The sequence below is a fragment of the Schistocerca gregaria genome, chromosome 7 (genome assembly GCF_023897955.1).
Source record: "Schistocerca gregaria isolate iqSchGreg1 chromosome 7, iqSchGreg1.2, whole genome shotgun sequence".
NCBI classification, from domain to species: Eukaryota; Metazoa; Arthropoda; class Insecta; order Orthoptera; family Acrididae; genus Schistocerca; species Schistocerca gregaria.
The window spans coordinates 116,228,535-116,254,856 of NC_064926.1; the positions used below are offsets into that span (position 1 = coordinate 116,228,535).

A 26,322-nucleotide genomic window follows, 5' to 3' on the forward strand; every position below is an offset into this window, starting at 1 on the left:
AATCACTTATGAATTACCTGCTAAATTTTGGTATGCACGTGATGTATTATTCACTTTGCAATCTCTGTTTAATCTGATCACAAACTTTTCTGTTAAATCAACTTTCTGCAGGAATGTTCACCTAATGAAGGAAAACTACAATCAACAGAAGCTGTTTGAGATCTTTGCATACTTTGTACCTCAGAAGATAAGTGATGCTTCTGAGATCTGAGATCACTTGCTGTTTTCCATATTATGTTCGACATAATTATCATATTTCACATTCTTGTGTATGCATATGTTAGACTGTCGGATTTAGGCTCACGTCCTCATTACAATTGGTCTATGTACAGATTGTAGTGATTCGAAAATTTCCACTCAAAATCTGGAACCACTCGATCTTCTGCTGCCTCGAACACGTGATGTTTTAAAGACAAGTGAGAAAGTCCTTTTTACTACGCAACACTCTGTGTGTGTGCGGGATTGATGTTTGGCATGAGATGAAAGGAGCTGCTTCAGACAAGCGGCACTGACAAGTGGTTACCGGCAGCGCCTTGGAATCAATATCGAAAGGTCAAGGAACGTGTGTGTAATATTTCGTGGATTGTGGTGCCATGAGGATATTTCAAGAGACAGATGAAGGATGGATTGTATAGAGACTTTTGGCTTATTTGATGTCTTGGCCATGAACGAAGCAAGAGACATGTATGATGTCCACAAATTATTTGGTTATCAAACCATTGATATTTGAATATGTGTAAATGAGTCTAATGTTTAAGGACTAAGTTATATTGCAGAAGTTGTTGTCTGTGGAATTTGAAAATATAACGTGACTGAACTGATTTCCCAGAGAAGATGATTGGCTACACACAACGTGCAAGGTAACTGACTTGAGAGGCGTTTGAGGCTTAAGATTGGGTGTCGAGAGCAAGCAGTTTTCACACACGTACATCGCGCCGACGCCGACGCCCACTCAGTAATCAGCCACCGACGCCGACTGCATCAGCTGCTGCTCACCAGTGTTGACTCCGCGTCCGCTCGCTGACGACGACGCTGAAACCAAAACTTGACGCCGCCGGCGCCAGTGTTGCCCACTGACGTTGGTTACACAGCCGCTCACCAACGCAGCTAGAACTCTATGCCGAGTGATCGAAAAACAATAATTGTTTGGTAAAGTTTAAGGAACTGTTGAATGACAGACTGTTAGTGTAGTTACTATACTCAGAGGTGAATATTTTTTAATGATCACCGGAGCTAAAAGTATAAGGAATATGGATCAAGAACAGCAAGTAGCAGAACCAGCCACAGCTATTCAAGTGACTGGTGAAATGCCATATTGGACTGAGGTAGCAAATTTAATTAAGGAACTAAGTCTTAATATAGTCTCAGGAAATAGTCAACTAAATGCTAGACTGAATCACCAGAAGGCAGATTCAGCAACTTTAAGTGAAAAGCTCGATGCACAGAGTGCTAATTTAAGCTGAGAAATAGACACAGTGAATACTCAAGTAAATAATGAATTGTAGCTACAGAATAAGGCTTTATGACTGTTAAGTGCAAAATTACATGAACAAAATAAGGAATTGAGCCAGTTTGCGTGAAGGCATGGGAAATTTGAAGACTGAATCTGGCATTTCGATTACTAAAGTAGAAAATTATAAAATTTATTTGAAAGGTGAATTAATTAGCTCTTTAAGTAGTCACGTCAATCAGTTGTTCACTGACTTCAGCTAGACACTAACCAAATTCAGGACTTGGCAGAGAAACTAGAACTTGATATTGAAGATAAATACAATAGACTAGAGTCAATTAAGCAAAAAAAACTAGGATCATTTCTGGGTGTATGTAATGTAACGCACTTTAAAGGACAGTATTGAGAAGCAGAACAAACTAATTCCCATAGTCCAATCGCAAATTGAGGCGTTAACACGCAAGTTGATAATGTGGAAAGAAATTTTAAAGAGAAACTAGCTACTTCACATATAATAAATAACAGTAATGTGGAGGAACAGATAGAAGAGATGATGGACAGAAATGTTGAGGCGAGAGTGACCTCCGACAACGTATCTCCAGCCTTATCTTCCGAACATAGCAATACCAAGAAGGATGTAGATGTACTGTAGAAGGATTTCAAACTTATGCAGGACAAAGTAGGTAATAGAGTGACTTCTCCTAACGTAGTATTAACTAGTAGAGAATTGATGACTTATTTACAATGGGGAGCAAAGTCAGGGTTAACTAGACAGTTCCCTAAGTTTAAGCCGGATGAAGAAGTACATACATCCTACCCATTTTCTGAAACAGTTTAACCAAGCCTTGCCGAAAAACTGGGAAGATTCGAAAAAGATCCAATTTTGCAAGTAGGGTACCTTTTAGGAGAAGCTTCGGGATGGGCCACAGTGAACACAGAAAACTTTTCGTCGTGGACAGACTTCCACAAGACGTTTAAGGAGAAGTATTGGTCAGCGAGTGCACAGGAAAAACTAATATCTGATTTGTCGGATCCTAAGTACTATAATAGTACGTGGAGTACGATGAGAAAGTGTTTTGACTGAATTTAACACGTGCGAAATACTTCGATAAGCACATAGATGAAGAAGGGCTAGTTAGAATTTTATTTGAGACGATCGCCTATTTACGCCAAGAGAGATATAATGCGTAGTGGGAGGAAAACCGTACAAGAACCGTTATCTTTTGTAGACGCTTTTGCTACCTTAAACAAAGACAGCAACGAAAACGTACATCAAAGTGAAAATGAGAATTACAGAAGAGGTAGTAATAATAGTAATACTAGTTTTAAGAGACATGAGGCAAACTTTGCTAGAGTACACCAAAGTGATAGGAGTAACGGTAATATTTGTTACCAAAAGAATCAGCCACCTTCGAATACAGGCACAGTAACGTCGCAATAATTTGTACCAGGCAGTAATAGAGTACAAAGTGGTAACGTAATACCCCGATTCGGTAACCAACCAGTAATTACCGATAATGAGGAAAATATAAGGTGAGCTGGAACCAGGGCCGGGGCATAGGTCGTAGAAATACATTAGGAGGCCTAGTTTATAATAAATGTGATAATTTCACACATAAAATACCAACCAAAGAACGGTTGTTACTGGAAGAACTGAGCTTAACTACCATTAATCCACAACCAATAATAATAGGAGAAGTGAAGGATTCTGAAGTTAACATATTTATAGACTACGCGAGTGAGGTGTCACCGATTTCTCTTAGCACACTTACCGATATAACCAATAACGGCAGTGTACGTAGTCGGTATTACTGGAACGAAGAGAAAAGTTGTAAAACACGAGACCCAAGGGAACTTCAGTGTTTGGAATTTCCCATTTCGTCAGACACTGTTAGTGGTAGAAAATATTGACAGGGATATCTTATTTGGATTAGACTGGCTGTTGGAATATAAAGTCGTTTTAAACTTTCAGGAAAGTTTTCTATGCTTTGAAAAATGAGATACTAGATATTGGATACCGTTTGTGACAAACATCTACATTGATAAACAAACATCAGGGAATCGATGTCTGAGATTAACAACTACAGAACAATTGTTACCGAAAATCGATAACGTATGTCATGTATCACAGCGAGCTGACATATAAAACAAAGTAAACGAATCTCCAATATTAACCACCGAACAAAAATTAAATTTATCTAAAATTCTATTGTAATACTGTGGTATTTTACGATCGTCCGGGTAGTATTAGTGACTATATATATGAATTTAAAGTCAAAGATAGTTCTCCATTTTTCTGTAAGCCCTGTGCATTACCAGTAAGCTTAGAAGAAGCAGTTAAGGAAGACATTGATAAGATGATTGACAATAACATAATATAACGTAGCTCTAGCGTCATGAATAGCCCCTTGGTAGTAGTAAAAAAGGCAACAGGACGTGTGCGTTTAGTCCTATACGCGCGTACTTTGTATAAGCATATAGAAACGGAGCGAGACTAGCCCATTAACATCGATGAATTATTGTCCAAATTTGAGAAACAAAGTATTTTACCACGATGGACCTGACTGCTAGATATTGGAAAATTAGGTTACCTACCGAATAAAAGGAATATACAGCCTTTCCACTTGATGGGAAATCGTATCATTTTAATGTGTTGCCATTCGGGCTAAATATCTCAGTATCCGTGTATATACGTGCACTGGACGAGGCGTTAGGAATGGAGTTGTTGAGGGAATTGATAACATACGTGGCTGACATACTCGTAATCTCATCTACCTGGGAACACCATTGCCTTACCTTGCGTGAAACTCTGAAAATGTTTAAAGAAAAAGGTATTCAAGTAAAACTGTCTCAGTCGCACTTAGCAAGAGCTTAAGTTCTTAGGGCAGATCGTAGGAATGCCAGGAATTAGACCAGAACCGGAACGTATAAAGGGCGTTAAGGAGTGTCCAACCCCTAGAGACATATGACAATTGAAGAGATTAATGGGAATGGCTGGGTACTATAAACGATATATACGAAGTCAATAGCTGAACGACCCAAGACATTTACGTTTATTAAGGAAGGGAATACCGTGGGATTGGGACCAAGAGGCCAATGATGCGTTTGAAAATATAAAAAGAGCACTGGTCGAATCACCCATATTACACTATCCGGTTATGGGTGAGCCATTTAAAATTTCAACACATGCATTCGTCTATGGTATAGCAGCAAAACTTTCCCAAGGAGAGCGACGTATAGATAAAGTAAATCACAGATCCATAGCTTTTGATAGCGGTATTCTTAATAAACATGAATTAAACTACACAACCACTGAAAAGGAACTATTGACAATAGTATAGAGTACCCAAGAATTCCAAACACTTATATGGGGGTCAGAAATCGATGCATGTACTGTCCATCAAGAGTTACCCTTTTTAATGAACAGTCGATTGTTGCATAGTATATTAATGAGGTGGATGTTATTCTTACAGGAATATGACATTAGGATACAGTACGTAAAAGGAACTGGGAATACTGTGCCTGACGCTTTGTCTAGGTTGCCTGTAGGCATGGGCGAATTGAAACATGCGGAAGGAGCCAGAGTAATTTTTGCAATTAATTTCATGAAAGTAGAATATCCAGACACCAAGGTACGGGAGATGGCTAAAATAATAACCTAGAGCACCCATCATGATCCCTATTGTACAGAAATATATGCTATGTGTATTAGAAAATCTTTACCCCCTAATCAAGCAGAGAAATTGAAGGTTATAAGGAATAATTTATTTTGGAGAGACAATATAACATCTCGACGGTGGCGTTTATGCAACGCGCAGTTGATGGAGGACGAAATAGTGACAGGGTCTGGACACTTCGGAACAGAAAAGTGTATATCCCACATGAACAAGTTCTATTATTTTAAAAATCTGGGACATACGGTAGCATCTTTAATTATAACAGTAGGAAAGTGAGGAGGTTCGTTCATTTTTGTCCTCATAGAGTGTTGGTCTAGGTATGTTAAGTTGTATCCTATTGAGAAAGCAAATACACCAACAGTGATACACTATCTGCAAGAATACTTTCTCGCGGTAGGCAAACTAAAACGATTCCTCTCCTATAATAGACCACAGTTTGTTAGTAACGACTGTAAAGAATTCTTGGCGTGGGAAGATATTCGTCAAGTATTAATCTCCAACTATAATTCGTCTTCTAACCAGGATGAAAGGGCTATTAAAGGAATGTGGAAATTATGCCATACATACTGCCATGAAAAACACACGTCATGCGCAATGTAAGTTAAAAACTATCAGTTTATTTTAAATTAATTGCCACATTTATCAACTGGATTAACACCTTTGGAAGTAATAGGTAAACCTTATGTGGGAGAACCCTTTATTAAATGTTGCACTTGGCCAGAACAACCTACTGTTGATTACCAACTTAATCAAACGATAGTTTCTAAGAACTAGGTTGAAAGAGCACAACAACGAGTGAGCAAACGTAACGAGAAGGCTGTCGAACTTCAGTATAAGGTTAATGACCTAGTTCTAGTAAAACAACATCTTCAGAGCTCTGCCCTGAAGAAAGAAACACATAATTTTTTTCAAAAGTATAAGTGACCTTGCCGAGTACAAACGGTGGTACATCCCAAAGCCCTCGTTTTAGTAGATCCTATAACAGGATCAGAAAAAGGAAAACACAATTAAAAGACATAAAACTGTACATCTCCCATGGACGTTGACGTTCTGTGTTAACGGGCGAAGCGACGACCGTATGGTCCCTCTTTGTTTACAGTTTCTTCTGTACTATTTTTCTTGCACCAAATTACTTTCAAATATTAAACTATTTTGCAACCTGTTCTTGAATTATTAAACTATCTTATAATTTTAGTACGCAGGAAACCGGATATGACTACAAGATTGAGACCAATTTGAGATAATCATGGACGAACAGTGATCTCTAGACATTAAGTGAAACGAATAGAATGTTATATTAGTGGAAAGTATAATATGATGGTACTATTTAAACCAAGTGATGACAAGACTACATAAACTGGATAGAGGATTTTACGCGTGTATAAAAGTGTGCTATAAACTGAATGGCTAAACAACTATGTTCTCGTAGTGTATAATTTTCTATTTTTTGTAGAACATTTTATACCTTTTATGAGACGTGAAGTGGATGGGAGGGTTTTTATTAGTTTCGGAAGGCGTGGGTAGTGTAAGTACAAGCATTACTAACACTAAACACACACCACACCTTTCAGACAACCCTCGCTGACAAATGTGACTGATTCTTCACCATTTGCATTTCCATAGGGGTTGCTAAGGTTTTTCTTCAGGGAGTTCAAAGGTGAAAGTGAGAATGTCCATTCAGTAGGAGCCGTTTAACATCATATCTCCTCCGGCTTCTAACTCAAGTACCGTTGAAGTAGGGATCCTGGGGAAGGGGGGTGGGAAGGGTTTCCTATCTTAGGGGCTATCCCCTTTCTCTTCTTCGATCTTAGCAACCATTTCTATTTTTTCGTTTCTTACTTCTCATTTGAGTACCGGTCTAGCTTTCCCTCTTTCCATATGCATTACCTCTATCGCTGAAGCCCTTATTTTCCGTGGTGTCTAACAATCTTCATATTATTTCATATAAGTAGGCCGAAGAATCAGGCTACACAAACACACTTCCGCTTATGCACATCGTAACACGAAGATGCAAGCAATGAAAGTCCATATTAAAAGGATGTGAGAATCGTCAAGTCTTGTAGGGGGGAAAAATATACACATAGAGAAGTATGCACTTACGGTTGTTCATTGTGACGGTTCTACATCGCTTAGGTACTTGGACAAAAACTATAAAAATTATAAGGAGCATAAGTCAGGAACTAATTGTGATAATTATTCAGCAATGTCAGTCTAACAAATATTCTGACGATTTGTGGGATAGGGGTACTCTTATAACATAATTAAGAATGATAAGAGGGGGCGCACCCAACAAGTATTGGATGAAAAGGGCAGATAGGTAGACCTAAGAAAGGCTGACCTATACCATGCGGACAAGGGCACCAAGAAGGGGATTGACCTGTACCACAGGAAAACAGGAATTAAAAAAGGGGAGTACCTACCAAAACGGAAGGAGAAAGGGTACTCGTAAGATCAACCCGTATGTAAGGAATAGGTACTCTTCCTAGAGGGGAAAGGTCAGTATCGTAACAAGTCACAAAAATTTTCTAGAAATTATTCTGGTAATTTTGAATTCTATATTATGTGTTATGAGTGTCAATAGGAACACTATTATTTGTCCTAGAGTTCCACCTGGCTACAGACTACTAGAAATAATGATACTAGTACTCACTGAGAAAAGGATAATACACTCCTGGAAATGGAAAAAAGAACACATTGACACCGGTGTGTCAGACCCACCATACTTGCTCCGGACACTGCGAGAGGGCTGTACAAGCAATGATCACACGCACAGCACAGCGGACACACCAGGAACCGCGGTGTTGGCCGTCGAATGGCGCTAGCTGCGCAGCATTTGTGCACCGCCGCCATCAGTGTCAGCCAGTTTGCCGTGGCATACGGAGCTCCATCGCAGTCTTTAACACTGGTAGCATGCCGCGACAACGTGGACGTGAACCGTATGTGCAGTTGACGGACTTTGAGCGAGGGCGTATAGTGGGCATGCGGGAGGCCGGGTGGACGTACCGCCGAATTGCTCAACATGTGGGGCGTGAGGTCTCCACAGTACATCGATTTTGTCGCCAGTGGTCGGCGGAAGGTGCACGTGCCCGTCGACCTGGGACCGGACCGCAGCGACGCACGGATGCACGCCAAGACCGTAGGATCCTACGCAGTGCCGTAGGGGACCGCACCGCCACTTCCCAGCAAATTAGGGACACTGTTGCTCCTGGGGTGTCGGCGAGGACCACTCGCAACCGTCTCCATGAAGCTGGGCTACGGTCCCGCACACCGTTAGGCCGTCTTCCGCTCACGCCCCAACATCGTGCAGCCCGCCTCCAGTGGTGTCGCGACAGGCGTGAATGGAGGGACGAATGGAGACGTGTCGTCTTCAGCGATGAGAGTCGCTTCTGCCTTGGTGCCAATGATGGTCGTATGCGTGTTTGGCGCCGTGCAGGTGAGCGCCACAATAAAGACTGCATACGACCGGGGCACACAGGGCCAACACCCGGCATCATGGTGTGGGGAGAGATCTCCTACACTGGCCGTACACCTCTGGTGATCGTCGGGGGGACACTGAATAGTGCACGGTACATCCAAACCGTCATTGACACCATCGTTCTACCATTCCTAGACCGGCAAGGGAACTTGCTGTTCCAACAGGACAATGCACGTCCGCATGTATCCCGCGCCACCCAACGTGCCCTAGAAGGTGTAAGTCAACTACCCTGGCCAGCAAGATCTCCGGATCTGTCCCCCATTAAGCATGTTTGGGACTGGATGAAGCGTCGTCTCACGCGGTCTGCACGTCCAGCACGAACGCTGGTCCAACTGAGGCGCCAGGTGGAAATGGCATGACAAGCCGTTCCACAGGACTACATCCAGCATCTCTACGATCGTCTCCATGGGAGAATAGCAGCGTGCATTGCTGCGAAAGGTGGATATACACTGTACTAGTGCCGACATTATGCATGCTCTGTTGTCTGTGTCTATGTGCCTGTGGTTCTGTCAGTGTGATCATGTGATGTATCTGACCCCAGGAATGTATCAATAAAGTTTCCCCTTCCTGGGACAATGAATTCACGGTGTTCTTATTTCAGTTTCCAGGAGTGTACAAAGTTCTAAAATAAAGGATAAGATATTCAACTGTCATAAATATCTGGAGTTTACGATTGGAGTTAAGCTCACAGTCCTCGCAATTCGCAAGTAAAAGCAATGCGAGATGAGATCCTAAATAAGGGCTTATTTCCAAAAGAAAAAAAAAGTAGAGTAAAGAGTTACTGGGATGACAAGAATCAGAAGTTTGCTCTATGGAGTATCGGGATCGGGATTTATGTAAAGAAAAACATATGACTAGGTAACAATAATGATAGTACGCATGGCGATTAATAAAAGAAGAGACATGGTTGAGGACATAAGTGTTGTCCTATTGATATTAATGTACATGGTGATTATGTATAAAATATAGCATGTTCGAGCTGAGGGTGGGGGCATATGTAGTGATTCGAGAATTTCCACGTAAATTCTGGAACCACTCGACTTCTACCGATGTTTTAAACACAAGTGTGAAAGACCCTGTTTACTGCGCAACACGTGTCTGTGTGTGCAGGACTGACGTTTGGCATGAGAAGACTTGGAGCTGCGCCAGACGAGCGGAATCGACAAGTGGTTACCGGCAGCTCCCTGCAATCTATATCAAAAGGTACAAGGAATGTGTGTGTAATATTTCGTGGTTTGTGGTGCCATGTTAAAGAGACAGATGAAGCATGGCTTGTATAGAGACTTTTGACTTACTTCATGCCTTGCCGATGAACAAAGCAAGACACATTTATTATGCCCACAAATTATTTGGTTATCAAACCACTGATATTTGAATATGTGTAAATGAGTATAAAGCTTAAGGACTACGTCAGCTTGCAGAAGTTGTTGTCTGTGGAGGTTGAAAATATAAAGTGATTGAGCTGAAAAGTATTCTAAAATTACCTAAGTTATTTCAGTAATAGAGAAGTAGTTTAATAAATTCCTTTAACCAGCTATGGTCTCCGGAGAAGAAGCTTTTTAGGAGATCGACGTAGCTGATTACCCAGAGGATCGGCTACACACAACATGCAAGTTAACTGATTTGAGAGACGTGCCAGCCTTGCAGCTCAATACCACATTGACTCTTGTCGTCCGAAAAACGTTAGAAGATTAAGCAGTAATTTAGTAGAAAATGTGCACATTTTCATGGAATTATACCGAAGAAACATATTCTCATGTAATCAATGCAAAGAAGAGTATAAGGCTCACAACTGTTAGAGACTAAAATTAAAATTTTCGTTCCATCGTTAAATGGGATATCGCAGGACATTCCTGTAATTATGTCAACAGTTTTGGAAGCTTTATACCAACTAAGAACACATAATATGGGCAATCATTATAGGCACTGCTTTTCTTGCATCTGAACACTTTGATGCAAGAGCCCTAGTGATGTATAGTGCTCACCGTCATTTCTTAAGAAAAAATGCAAATGGAATTTACATCAATTTGCAACATTCATACATAATGGGTTATGGTGATTTTACGTTGCATCACAGAAAATATCATATACAATCGACCACTGAAGCATTTTCAAAAAATTTGGAACTTTTGCAATCATTTTCCATACTTGCTTACCACCTGTGTATGTGCCAGAGCTTACATATATAGGACACTGAGTAATAAAGACACTTATTTACTGCAAAATGCACTGCTGCTTTATTTTATACACGTGGGCGCAGGGTACAGGACAATGTGAGCAGCTCCAGACTGCGCCTCCACACCATTGCGCCTCCTCTGCAGCGGCGACTACTTGCTGTGGGCGGCTCTGCGGGCAGCGCCTGACCTGGCGTGGGGCCTGACTGCAGCTCTGCCCGCAGCGTGTCGGCTGCCTGCACGAGCATGCTTGGCGTGGCCAGCCCGGGCGTGAGCTCCTGCTCAACAGGAAACAACATACATGACGTTTCAGTGATGACTGTTCACATTCATGTCTCACCAAAAAACATCAGTAGTCATATGAACAATACTGGTTTTTAATTAATCACTAAGCCTGCATTTTATACTCAGTTAACATACTGAAGTACTTAGGCGACACACAGCTGGTTCTCTAACTGATTATTGCTGTCCTATTCTCCAAGAGAAATGCTCCAAGCCTTAAGTGCTTGCTGTCGTGAGCCGAGTTACGTACAATGTAATTTAAGTCGATATTTTACACCATACTTACATGATACAGGCATTTGTGATGGCAATCACACACAGATAAGTTGTAAAGTTTGTACCTGTGATGATAACTAAAAGTTTTTGATCTGTTGCAGATGTTTAACATATGCGATTACATACAGCCTGTGTTATGATTTTCGAAAGCACTTTTAGTGCTTCACATAACTATGCAATCTATGAGTTATTATCTTTGTTACCAGTGTTTCAAATTCACAATATCATAGATAAGCAGAGCATGAAACACACTGAACACTACTTTGTATTTTCAAATTATATAATTCACATTATAATCGCCTATCAGAAAGAGAAACTGCATAAACTTTTCTTCGTATCTGTATGAAAGATTAAATGACATGTGATCAAATTTTACCTGAGGAAAGTATATTTTGTGTAGCGCAATTCATGAAACGTTTATCAAATTAGAAAACTCTTAGAATGATTACTTAGTATTTGTGGTTCTGCATCCTACATCTATAGCTGCATTCTATTTTGCGAGGCTTATAGCATTAGTGTGTATTAGAAACACAGATAGATAACACAAAAATTATATTTCAGGTTGAATACTATTGCAAATCGACAGTGTCAGAAACGTTTTTCCTTATAATCTCAATTAAATATTTGTTTAATAAACAATATGCAGTCTTTCACATTTGGGTACAACAGTGACATCTAGTTAATAGAGCTCTTGTGTCGTTGCACTTGGAATCAAGTAACCTGCGTGGTTACTGTTTCTTGAGTAAACCAGTCTTGCACATAACATAATACAAACTACTGACAGAAAAAGAGATATCAGGTTCTGTGAGCAATGTTTGCATCTTTGTTAGTATATTAATAATGTTGTATCTACTGGATACAGGCATAGAAATACTGGTTCTCATTACAGAATCAGCAGTGTGTAACTGTTAGTAGTAGTAGTAGTAGTAGTAGTAGTAGTAGTAGTCGTAGTAGCTTTATTCATCCATAAATCTCTTTTTACAAGGATGTAAGACATGTCAAAGTATTTACAAGTTTAGATCAATTTAAAACGAGCTAGATCGTATACGCATATATTTACAGACTTCTAGTTAGGGACAATCTTTAGATTTACTCCTGGTATACAACACTTTCTTACAAATAACTTATTAAATAATGTAATGCCACACTGTTCAGTCAAATCTCCCTATCAGTCACTGCACACACTATACACACATTGTTACATAACACTTCATTCACTACACACACACACACACACACACACACACACACACACACACACACACATACACACACAGACACTGGTTAACTCTGGGCCATTTTTTGCACTACAGCTTCCCATTTGCTATCCTGAAAAACTGAATCAACGTCCCTCCACAATGAATAACCTATTGAGTTCAGAAAGAGGAAGAGGTGTTAACATAGTGCTATGCATAGCTTGGGGTAAGTATTTCTAGAAACGAAAAAAACAAGGAAAAAGACATAAAGTGAAGGTATTATGTAGAATGGTCGATGTTTTACAATCATTATTATTATTATTTATTTGTATAGCTCTTTTATCAAACATTTACTTTGTTCCAGCTAAGTAATCCTTCAATGTATAACATGCATTGCATAACAGGTACTTTTTAGCTGACTTTTAAAATAAGTGTATTTTTGCAATTTCTTTAATCTCTTTTAATAATCTATTGTGCAGTTTTATTCCTTGGTAGAAAATGCTGTTTTGAGTTTTATGTTTATTTTTTCTTGTTAAATGTAAGTTGCGTCTATCTCTTGTTGCATGGTCATGGACAGAGCTGTTTGTGCAGTAATTACCAATGTTATTTTTGATGTGTACAACTGACTGGTAGATGTATTCTCATGGAGCAGTGAAAATCTCCAAGGTTTTGAACAGATCCTTACAACGAAATCGACTAGTATTTTTGGTTATTATTCTGATGGGTCTTTTCTGGAGTTTGAAAATTGTCTTCATATTTCGTGCATTTGTGCCCAAAAAAGGAATTCCATAGCTAAGAATTGAGTGTACATACGAATAATATGTAACTAAAAGACAATGCATATTATATACTGATGATAGGATTCGAAGGGCATAACATGCTGATGACATTCTGTTTGAAAGTACCTTTGCGTGTTTGTACCACTTCAACTCAGAATCACTAATCATTCCTAGAAATTTTGCGCTTGTTACATAGTCTATAGAGGTGCCACCTACATTTAATTGAACATATTCATTTTTTCTCTTCAAACTGAAATTCTTGGCATTAATTTTATTTATGTTCAATGTCACTTTATTGCTTATTGACCAGTCATAAACTTCCTTGAGAGTTTCATTTGCTTTCTCAGCAGAGGAGTTCTCTTGTTTTCTCAGTGACTATAATATTGCTGTCATCAGCAAAGAGAATTTTTGTCACCATGAATAACACTACTGGAAAAGTCATTGATGTATATAACAGTATTGGTCCTAATATTCTACCTTGTGGAACCCCTATATTAATTTATTTTGATTCTGATAAGTGTCTTACTAAATGTTTGGATCTATTTGAAGAATGTGTTATCTCTACTCCTTGTACCCTATCTGTTAGGTATGATCGAAACCAGTCATCAGCTACCCCTCTTATTCCTATTGCTTCTAATTTATTTAATATAATCATGTGGTCGACTGTATCAAATCCCCTGAGACAGATCCAAAAATATGCCTGTGACACACTCATCTTTATCAAGAGCATCAATTACAACTTTAAGCAAAGATACAACTCTTGCCTGTTTTAACTGCTCTGGAAATGTCCCTGATGTGAAGGATTTACTTATTACATTTCTTAAGAGGCCTTGTATAGTCCCATGCATTATTCCAGTACACATGCTACTTCATCTATGCCTACTGGCTTTTAATTTTTTAGTTTTTGAACAGTTCTATTGACTTCATTCTTTGTGGTTGGAAGTAACATCATTGTATTTAGTGCAACATTATTTACAAGTGTTATATTTTTGGGGGGGAATTGTTGCTGTAAATTCTCTGCCATATTGTAAAAATGCTCGTTTACATAGTTTGCTAAGTGTTATGGATTATTTATTACCTTATCCCCCTCCCTTAGCAGTATGTTATTCTGCGTTTGTTTGCCTCCCCCATTTCCTTTTTTATAAGACTTTGCCTTTTCATACAATGATAATACTACATGTTGGATATCTGTGTCTCTACACCAGTCCTGAGTAATACAAACTACTGTACAGTTCAAAGATCGGAGTTCTCTTTTTAATAGTTATATATTATTTTTTATTGATTGCATGTTGTGATGTGAAACGCCCCATGTTACTCTTTTCAGTGGTTTTTCTTTGTAACATCTTGTATATGTGATATTAGAAGTGTTAAAATCTGTAAAATCTGTTTTGTGGGTGATTGTTTCAGTATTTTTTAAACTACTGGAGATATTATTTAGGCAAGGCAACCTGTTGTCTGGATTTATACTAATAAAGACTTACTTTTCCTACCTATGACAACAGGTAGTTGACCATGTGTGGCCTGAGATCCATCCCCTATACTTTCATGAATCATTGTACCCATCTTCCCTTCCCAGTCCTGTTTAGGTGTAGGCCATGCCTAGTGAAATCCCAGCTGTTGATAGTCCCAACGGCATCAGAGAGACATGAGCAAAATTGGCTGTCCTCAGAGCCATCCCTAACCACAGATTGATTCGCCTCACAGCTCCATGAAGGTGTGGTCGATCATGACGCCAGAACAGCTCAACAAAGTGTACGTTGGTGCCGTGAGTAAGGGAAGCTATCTTGACCAGGTCAACACCTATGTCGTATGCCCCATCCCTGTCCAAACTGTTCAGTGCCCCACCCATTATCATTAGATGGTCCTCTTTTGTAAAGTCCTTACATAAAGACCCTACGTCCTCTATGGACATGACTTAGCCCTGTATTTGGCTTGAAGATACTGGTGGCCTGGTGCGCTGCCCTAATCTTTCCTGTAATGAGGGCCTACATTCTGCCCATGGCTACTACTTAGCAGCAGCACTTTCTTCTCCCTAAAACGTTGTACATTCCTAGGATTCTTGGCTTCAGTTGAAGTATGCCTCACAATAACTGCTCTTTGTTCTACCTGAGGCTCTTCTCCACTTAACTCTGGCAGTGACAGATACCTGTTTTTGCCGTTAATGATAAAACTGTCAGATAGCGTTCTCTTTCTTCCTGTCCTACTACCAGCTGCCAGTTCACAACCACCCTCCTCCCCCTTTTCTCCCTTGATCTTTATGAGTTCCTTCCTTGCTTCCTCCAACTGTACCTGAAGGGCACAGATTATCCTTTCCTGTTCCCCAATCAAAATGTACCTACTGCATACTCTGCAGATACAGGTACGAGCCTCTTCTGTCAAAATTCTCCCCACTGCATGTCCCTCAGTGAAAATATTTCCTACAAGATTGGCAACAAATCCCTCTATTCACTACCCTATAACAGCTCCCACGTTTCTCACTCATGGTCAGTTTCAAGAGAATAATTAAATTTGAGGAATGTTTTAAATTTGTCAAGGACGCGAGATTGGCAGTGTGTAAAGAAAAAAAGACGCAAATATCTTATTTGCTGTAGTTGTTCTTTTTGAACTGATTTAGAGATACAATGACAGAAGAATGAATTTGTAATTACTTTGATTTTAGATAATTTGCGATATCAGGTGTGTATGGTCAGGTTTTAAGACGTTTATAACTCTTAAAATTTAGGCCTAGATCGCGTCTATCTAACTAGTAAACAATACGAAATGTGTTAGTTAAATACGACTTAGAACCGCTTAATTACACATTTATTAAGACAATAGACACTGATGAAACTAGTACCTGTCTTTTTTAAGCGAATTTCGCACTGTCAAGAAAACTTGAATAGAAGCTTTTGTGTTTATGTCACGCAAAATTTCGTGTTATTTCGCGATTATTGGGACTTCAGTTAAAGAACAAGCTTTTTCGAGAAGATGCTCTGCTGGGACGCTAATATTTAGTTGTTTGACAAGAACGGACACTACAGCAAGTAAAAATAAAGAAAATACATTCTTTTAGCAGATGAAGAAAATACCTGTGATCTTACTCGGTGGCCATCTAGTGTTCATATTTCCCCATTACCACTGATGCAGTACTTTCTGTATTGTGAATTCCTATTACTATTATATCCTATTCGGCAACTCTCATTGGTGTAGAAATTCATATTAGAAATTTTGTAGCATCTGTATAGAAGGCTGATACAAATGTATTATTTAGACAATATATTGTTAAACCACTGTAGAACAGATATCATCCACATATGACAAAAAAACATCCTATGGCATAGACATAAATCAGTGGGGCCCTAATCAGATTCCGTATTTAGCATGTATAAATGTTTTAATGATGCCCAACACCAATGTTAAAGGTCAGTATGATTGAATGTACCAGTATATTTAATGAATGCAGTAATGGCATCATCGTAATAAGTTCTTTGAACAGCGTGCCTCTTCTGCAGGCAAATGCCTTACACTTTTAAAGCGTAGAAATAATTTACGTTATCAACTAGGGGTTTAAACCTAAATGAAATTATACTAAGACGGGTCCTCAAAATAGGCCAAATCCTGATGATGAGAATGCTGCGGCAGTAAGGACCAAGCGCATCATACCCGCCTCAGCTGATGTTTACCTTTGCCTGCCAGCCTGTTCTCCACACTCCCAGCGTCCCAGCCATCGTTCCCGTCTGCGTCTTCGTCTGCTGAGCTGTCAGCGTCGTCGTCATCAGCGTCTCTGTTTTCGGCTGCTTCATCCATAACGTCCTCCCCGTCGTCTGCAGCGGCGAGCGGCGTGCAGTACGCCACAAGCAACACACCAGCGATGAGCAAGACGAGGGCTGCCTTCATGGTTACAGTGGCTTCTACTCTGAGTGCCTCTCGACAAGTGCCGCAAGTGAACTCACCCACCTCCTCTTATACGGCGCGTCCGACTCTTGTCGCCCAAACTGCTGCAGGCAAGAGCAGCTTTTTAGTGTGTACGTCAGAAAGTGCAGCTATCCATATCGCCGTCCTATCTTACTGCTGGAAATATCTTTGGAGACTTGGTAAGAAACCTTGAGCCAAAAGATAGGATTAGACGAAAGGAAATTGTGAGCACATTAGCCGATAAATACTCGACAATCAATGAAAGCAAATGATTAAAAAGTTTTTATACTTCAATTATAAAATTTCTTCTTTCGTAACGACCGTACATGCAACAGCACTGACTTTGTTTAATAACAAATTTACGAAGGAATTAGAATTTCATTTGTACACTATTTTCACACCATCCTCTGATTTCTGACGTTGCGAATCGTTAACTCATTATATCAATAATTAACAGTATTTTTGGGTTTATTTCGCCATGAACCATTACTACTCACAATTTTTATGTAGGGACTGATCCAAAAGAAGCCTGCAAACGTATTGTTCAGGAATCTCTTATCACGAATAAAACCTTTGCTGTGTCAGTTAATCGAGGTTTCTGGCTGGAGGCTGCTGTGGAAGTTTTCGTCTTCTCAGAATTTCTCTATAGGTGGCAGATCAGGACGCCCAGTAGGCCATTCGTGAATACGTGCTTCCGTGGTGTGAAGTTTTTCAGTGGATTATTTCCTTTGGCACAGCAGTCATCAGTGGAATGAAAACTGCATTGCTCCCTATGACCCTTCACCTGGTTGTCTATGGTCGCATTGCCCGCGATCTAAACACTACAAACAGTAGCGAGAATCGTCGCTATATATATTAAACTAGCCTTTCTATATAGTAGGTGTGGCATGGGGCTTACCATGTGTTCGTTCTATAAATTTCTGTTCCTGCTCTCTCATCTTAAATAATACGCTAACGATACAATTCTTGCAAGCAGACAGTAGATCTATAACTACTGATTTTCTCCGCGAGATTAAGTAGGCTTCTAATCTTTACCAACTTTACTTACTTCTTTATATTTACTTCTGCAGTGTAATATATGGTCCATTGGTCACTGACAGTATGTGCTGCAAACCCATATACACAAGCAGGCATGAATTGTCTTTCAGTAATTTGTTACAAACACCATTTCGTGTTGCCTGAATCTTCCTTGGTTGCTTAAAATTTATTTCACTTTTAAGAGGGAAAAACACCACGTTTGGTTCTTCTACTATGTGCATTTCCAAATTAGCATTTTCGTATTTACAAGCTTTACTTTTTCAAAAGTGAGGTCTTTGTGCCCAATCAGTTCTCCCCAAAATCGAGAGAAACCGCCTTAATTAGTTATGTGCTCAGTGCTCAGTATGTTCATACAGCACCCACATTATTCATATTTTTGTCGTGTAACGTCCAGGTTACATATTGACTATCAGAACTTTGTTTTTCGTAGTACCACTGGGCAATAATTAAAAGTTGAGCATGTATTTAATACAGTGACATCGTATTACGATTGTGATTTCTACAGTGTTTTTCATAGTATCCTACTTCCTTCTCCACTGTCCCATGTATAACAACATGAATACCAGAGGCATCAACCGCTCATGCAGGAGCTGCGGTTATTGCTGTACAGTTACTTCAAGCAAACACTTCGTTGGTTTCTATTTCGATTCACTACGGCCAATAAAATCGAGCTTCAGGTGTCAGGTTACCTCTCTTTCTCTCTCTAGTGCCATTTGTTGCAGTTCCTTCAAAACATTCAAAATCTTGATAATCCAGATTTCGCCTCGAACAGCTTTTACACCCTTCTCCTAACTTTTTCGTCCAGAATCTCTCTACTTCGAGTTCCATGAGAATTAGTATTTGAGATTATTGTAGATAGCAACTGAAACCAAATACTTCTACACTCCTGGAAATTGAAATAAGAACACCGTGAATTCATTGTCCCAGGAAAAGGACACTCTATTGACACATTCCTGGGGTCAGATACATCACATGATCACACTGACAGAACCACAGGCACATAGACACGGGCAACAGAGCATGCACAATGTCGGCACTAGTACAGTGTATATCCACCTTTCGCAGTAATGCAGGCTGCTATTCTCCCATGGAGACGATCGTAGAGATGCTGGATGTAGTCCTGTGGAACGGATTGCCATGCCATTTCCACCTGGCGCCTCAGTTGGACCAGCGTTCGTGCTGGACGTGCAGACCGCGTGAGACGACGCTTCATCCAGTCCCAAACATGCTCAATGGGGGACAGATTCGGAGATCTTGCTGGCCAGGGTAGTTGACTTACACCTTCTAGAGCACGTTGGGTGGCACGGGATACATGCGGACGTGCATTGTCCTGTTGGAACAGCAAGTTCCCTTGCCGGTCTAGGAATGGTAGAACGATGGGTTCGATGACGGTTTGGATGTACCGTGCACTATTCAGTGTCCCCTCGACGATCACCAGAGGTGTACGGCCAGTGTAGGAGATCGCTCCCCACACCATGATGCCGGGTGTTGGCCCTGTGTGCCTTGGTCGTATGCAGTCCTGATTGTGGCGCTCACCTGCACGGCGCCAAACACGCATACGACCATCATTGGCACCAAGGCAGAAGCGACTCTCATCGATGAAGACAACACGTCTCCATTCGTCCCTCCATTCACGCCTGTCGCGACACCACTGGAGGCGGGCTGCACGATGTTGGGGCGTGAGCGGAAGACGGCCTAACGGTGTGCGGGATCGTAGCCCAGCTTCATGGAGACGGTTGCGAATGGTCCTCGCCGATACCCCAGGAGCAACTGTGTCCCTAATTTGCTGGGAAGTGGCGGTGCGGTCCCCTACGGCACTGCGTATGATCCTACGGTCTTGGCGTGCATCCGTGCGTCGCTGCGGTCCGGTCCCAGGTCGACGGGCACGTGCACCTTCCGCCGACCACTGGCGACAACATCGATGTACTGTGGAGACCTCACGCCCCACGTGTTGAGCAATTCGGCGGTACGTCTACCCGGCCTCCCGCATGCCCACTATACGCCCTCGCTCAAAGTCCGTCAACTGCACATACGGTTCACGTCCACGCTGTCGCGGCATGCTACCAGTGTTAAAGACTGCGATGGAGCTCCGTATGGCACGGCAAACTGGCTGACACTGACGGCGGCGGTGCACAAATGCTGCTCAACTAGCGCCATTCGACGGCCAACACCACGGTTCCTGGTGTTTCCGCTGTGCCGTGCGTGTGATCATTGCTTGTACAGCCTTCTCGCAGTGTCCGGAGCAAGTATGGTGGGTCTGACACACCGGTGTCAATGTGTTCTTTTTTCCATTTCCAGGAGTGTAATATAGATTGCTACAACAAAGTTAATAATGCAACCTGAAGGTGAAAGTTTCTAGTCCTTTCTTTCAGTTAATTGCCAGAATAGCATGTCCGTGCTAAAGAACACCAGGTATTTTGAATAGAATAAAAAATACTTCTCATGTAAATACCTACGCTTCCACGGTTCGCACCATCATCAGCTGACAGAGAATTTTGTAACTGTATTCTTGGAATTATTGTAAATCACAAACAACTTCTGCAGCAACAGATCACCTGGAAACCGACTAGCTTCTAAACTGATAAATTTAAAAAATTAAATATTTAACAACAGTAATTACTTAGCAGTAAAACAGACAAAAAATCTGCTGAGTGCGGCTATTCGTTGTATGTGCTCTTCAATGTACTTGGCGTGTAACAGTGTTATTTTGCAAAACGATGTTACGCATTTGAGATACGTGGGTATATTTACAGGAAGCAGAAAGGCCGCTGATATGTACCACTTCTAGTGCTTTACTGTTTATTTTAATGTACATCGTTATTCCAATTAAGAATACATTGTGAATTTTAAACGAAATGAGTTAATCGTGCGAATTCTTGGTTCCCTATTTTGTTGTACTTACATACTTTTACTTATGTGTTGCATGCACATGCTTACTAAGTAATTTCTTGCATCACCATGATAAATGAAGTAATACTGAACATTCGTGTACCGACGATGGAAAATACCAGAGTATAAGAGCAATAATAATTATGGTTCACTGAATTTTACTGTAATTAAGTGTGTGAGGCGCGTAGCTGATAGGACTAACAGGAAATATTAAATGTACACAGAGCAGGACAGCATGAATGATCACAGGTTTGTTTGCTTCATGGTAGAGTGTCACAGAGATACTGATGCAACTGAACTGGCAGATTCTTGAAGACGGATGTAATCTATCCCGAGAAAGCCTATTAACACAATTTCAAGAACTGGCTTTGAATGATTACTGTTGGATTAAAACAGCAGTAAGCGGGTGAACAATATCCTGTTGGAAACATGCCTCGGAATGCTCTTCATGAATGACAGCACAACACGACGAATCACCAGACTGAAAAACAAATTTGCAGTTGGGCTGCGTGGGGTCCTGTCATACGAAACCGCACTCCAGACCATAGTTGTAGCTGTAGGCCCAGTGTTAATGCATGGCACATAACGTCTGGTTCGGAACTGTCTTTGAAATGGTCGATTATTAACAGTCCGTTGTGTCGCTGTGGTGCCAATATCTGATCAAACTGGTACTGCAGGTGCAATACAATACTCTGAACATGATGGCTTTCCCTTTCGCTGATACCACGTGGCTGTCCAGAATCTGGTGTTCTCGCAACCGTACATTTCTCGTGACCACTTCTGCCAACTATCATTTTCAATTATGGCTATCCTGCTAGGCCTTTATGCAGTTTTGCAGTAGGAACATCCAATTTCTCTTAGCGATATTACACGACCTCGTTCAAAGTCAGTGAAGAGTTCATAAAGGCTTCTTTCTCAACTTAAAGGCATTTTTGACTAACCTTCATCTCATTATGTCCAATTTCAAAGATAAATATCGTTACAGCAGTTTTTAAACAAATCAGTTTCGGATCGTCATAGAAGCGCAAGTAGTGTCACTCTTATGCGACTGTGGCAAAATGTAAAGGGACATCATTTTTCAGATATAGAAAGATGCTTATCAACTTTCACTCAAGCCACACAGCTCCTTATTGGTGTTGTGATTATATATATATATATATATATATATATATATATATATATATATATATATATATATATATAATCGAAGCTATAGAATACCTTATAAAATACACTAAATAATATTCCATGCATTCTTCATTCATGACTTACTTCTGATTGCACAGAATCGATAATTATAATAAAATTTAACTATAATAATTATAGTATTGCTCTCATAGCAGAAGACATTGAGGATGTTCAGTTTCCTCCAGCATTTAAACTGTTATTAGTATTAGCCTTTGTAATTGACCTTCCTATGTGAAGAAATTCCAGTTAGAAACCTGATATTTTCCATAGCAGAGAGCAACACTCTTTCACTGCAGAGGATATAAATGATGATAATTACCAGCATGCTGAGATTTCCCTGCAACACGGGAAGGAGTGGATTTCCTTGTACAATCGACAAAAAATACTAAGACCACAATAGTTTTTGGTTGACTCTCCACACTCTCCTTCACACTACCTTAACAGACATAACAGTTAGTCTCACCCCTTCAACCGTAAGAAAAACTGATGATGATATATTCTGATGGATGGTACTCCTTAGTACAGGAATGACGTTCTTCAGATCACTACAGATTTACGTTCATTTCTACATACAATGCCATACATTTAAAACAGTTCCATTTCAATTACAGTAGTGCAACAGAAGTTTTAAAGTTCTTAGTAGTGACTGACAGCAGTAAGTTTTCTTAATTAACAGGCGGTAACCCTCGGTCACCAGTAATTGAGTTTAGAGACTTAGCAGAGTTTACAGAAGAATGTGGACTATCACGTATTATATGTTCATTAGGATAGATTCATTCAAAACAAGATGATGCCGTAATTGCTTTTACTTCCACAAGTTGTGCTTCCCTTTCTTTTTTAATGACTCTATTATTAGCTACTTTTCAGATGTAACATATTCTAAACATTTTTGGCAGAACTGATACACTTTTGAAAAATCGGAAGAGAACCATCTATATATTAAATGACAAGGATATCTGCGTGAACAAGCAAGTAAAGCTTGAAAATACGAAATGCAATAACTCGGAAGTGAACGTAGTAGAAGAGCCATGATTGGTGTATTTCCCTCTTAAATGTGAAGTTGATTTTTAAGTAGCCAAGGAAGATTCAGGCAACACGAAATGGTGATTACAACAAATTACTCAATGACAATTCATGCCTGCTTGTGTGTATAGATTTTCAGCCCATATTATCAGTGACCTCCGGGCTATATACTACACTGCACAAGTAAATATAAAGTAGTAAGTTAAGACGGAAAAATTAGAAGCTTAGTAAATATCGCGAAGAAAATCAGTAGTTATAGATCTACTCTCTGATTATAAGAATTTGTTTGTTAGTTGATTATTTAAGATGAGAGAGCAGGAACTGAAATTTATTGAACGAACACACTGTAAGCCCTGTGTTACACGTACTAACTACACGTCATGAATAATACGCGAGAGAGCAGAAAGGCTACTTGAGTATACAGGGTGATTATAATTAAAGTTAAACTTTCAAAAAGGTGTAGAAATCACACCACTGGTCAGAATGACGTCAAACTGCAACGGAATATTATCGGAGAACGGGGAAAACGCTAGGCAGAAGAAAAAAATAATATGAAAATTGATCAGTAGATGGCGCTGTATGTCTCAGAATACGTAAATGAAAACACCTGTGATGCGTACGACCCATTGAAGGTGATATAAACACGCCAGGTACACAGCTTTTACTCGTGCTACAGGTTGGATCACTGGAAGTGTTTTCTTGTACGAGTGCGTTCCGTGTCGTATCGTTGTACTTTTCACCGTATATCAGCGTTGTTTACCTGCCTTTTCGGCATTGGTCGTTCGTCGTTTCTGTCCCAGATTAGCTGGGAAACTTTTGGTATGCGTGGTCGTCTCGTGATGGGCCCCTGGCTACGTTAGGCGTACCCATATCTACCATGGCGGTCCGCAGAGCAACCGTCGCGGCTCTCCGACACTTCCATCGCCAACCCTCGTGATGTATCAAGTAGGACATGCCACTCACCTCGGCTTCCAATCGCGCCAGATGTCCCGCCTAACTCGCAGCGGGCGAAGTATCGTTTGAATGGCGCCATCCGCCACAAATCGCCGGTGGATACCACCGGCACTGAAACCGATCACAGTGACGACTGTCCGCCCCCAGTGTCAGGGACCGTTCTTCCGTGTCGTCGTCGTCCGACTGACTGCTTAGTAATTGATCTTTCTCGTTGTGCCGTGATAAACTCCTCGGATGTGTTTGATCACCACCCGGCTGTAACTATGAGTGCACCTCTTCCTGCGTTGTCCCGCCGCCGTGGCGAGTCTTCTGGGCGCCCTGACCCAGTCAGAAAGTCCTCTGCCGGTCACTCCAGGTGCTTTAGACTCTCTTCCGCCTACGCGAGCCGTGGTGACAGCGGATCGAGCTCCGATACCTCCTTCCCAGGTGAGGCTGCACCGGATGGTCCTGTGGATGAGGAAATGGCTCCTGCTACAGACCCTCCTTTTCAAGAGACCCCGTCAGGCCCTGCTGTTGTGGTGTGTAATGTCACTAATTATACTAAACTGGACACTGTGTTCCAGCGGCTCATTATCTGGCAAGTGAGGGCTGTTTACGAGAAAGATCATGTGAAATATCTGCTCGACAGTAGGGTCTACTACCTTACCATTCTCTAATTTGTCAGATCAAGGAGAATGCCTTACTTTACCCTCCAGACGTCGAGAAATCGCCAAACCAAAATCGTCATCAAGGATTTGCCACCAGTGGTTACGCTACAGGAGGTCAAGGAGGAACTGCTTCGACTCTGGTTGCAGGACCCTTTGGTCTGCCAGTATAGCAAGAGACCCAGGCGTTGATCCCCTCCCCTATCCATGTAGTCTCCATTTCCCAGAGGTAGGACATAGAGTGGAATTACCAAATCTCGGACCTTCTGCACACGAAGGTCTGGACTGAATCGTATGAGGTCCGAAATGGGCCCATCATCTGTAGCAAATGCCAACGTTTACGTTATACTGGCAATTACTGCTCCCTACCATTGCCGAGCGGTAAGTTACCAGCCCACATTTAGTGGAGAACTGCACATTCGCAACACTGGAGAAATCTACATGCGGCCAGTGTTTGGACACGACACTCAATCCCCACCACATGTCCTGGAGAGGGTGCCCTGTCTTCCAGAAGGCACTGAAGTCTTCACGTTCTTCTGAAAGAAAACCAAGAACAAATAGATCTCCCCCACCAACTTCCCTGTTTCCAGGCACCAGACGTTTCTGAGGCACATGTGCCCTTTTCTGACCAATCTCCGACGACATCATTTGCTGCTGCAGCCCAGCATCCTCCTCATTGCGTGTCTTCCACGGTGGATTCCACTGCTCACCGACTACAGGAGCTGCAGCCACCTCTAGTCCATCTGTGGCTGTATCCCAGATCTTTACACCTACCCCCACTCTGCCTAGAGTTACTCCCGCCACTGTTCGACGCAGGTGCAAGCACCCCACCCGGGACCATCCCCCAGTGGTGGAGAGTGATAAGTCCTTTTGGGAGGACGGGTGAAATCCTGTAAGTCATCGTCTTTTTCATGAAACCCCACATCTAGGCTGTCATTCGTGACACTGCCCACAAAATCCATTGGTTGGAGGATGGACTCTCCGAGGTTATGGTCCTAGTGGAATGGCTTAGTCAAATATTGCTGTAATGGTGAATTGACCACCACACCCCCACTAGCCCCCTCAGGAACTTGTCACCTGCAGTTTTAATGACAATGGCATCAAACATATGAAGACACAGTTGAACACCTTCCTCCATGAGCATCATGTGTATATTTTAATGGTCACAGAAACACACCTCATCGGTGGACGATTTCTCCCTTTGTGACATGGTGCGTTACTGCTCTGACCATTTCAATCACCATGGTGGAGGCATGGGTGTTTTCCACAATAAAGCTCTTGTCCATACCCAAAAGACTATCCTCCCAATGGATCACATAGAGGTCACAGCAGTTACCATCTCCACACACCTTGGTGCCATTACCTTTGCAGCAGCGTACTTGA

At 41.2% G+C, this 26,322-nt stretch overlaps 2 protein-coding genes across 3 annotated transcripts in view; one reads left to right on the forward strand and one right to left on the reverse strand.

The window, feature by feature from the left end:
• LOC126282247 (uncharacterized) overlaps positions 1-26,322 on the forward strand; it is a 362,102-nt gene that overhangs the window by 121,045 nt on the left and 214,735 nt on the right. The window lies entirely within an intron of this gene.
• Positions 10,813-17,242, reverse strand: LOC126282252 (uncharacterized). Its single transcript, XM_049981849.1, has 2 exons — positions 16,972-17,242; positions 10,813-11,054 (listed from the first exon to the last, which is right to left on the reverse strand). Exons 1-2 carry the CDS (start codon positions 17,089-17,091, stop codon positions 10,845-10,847), a joined length of 330 nt encoding a protein of 109 aa, XP_049837806.1. The 5' UTR covers positions 17,092-17,242; the 3' UTR covers positions 10,813-10,844.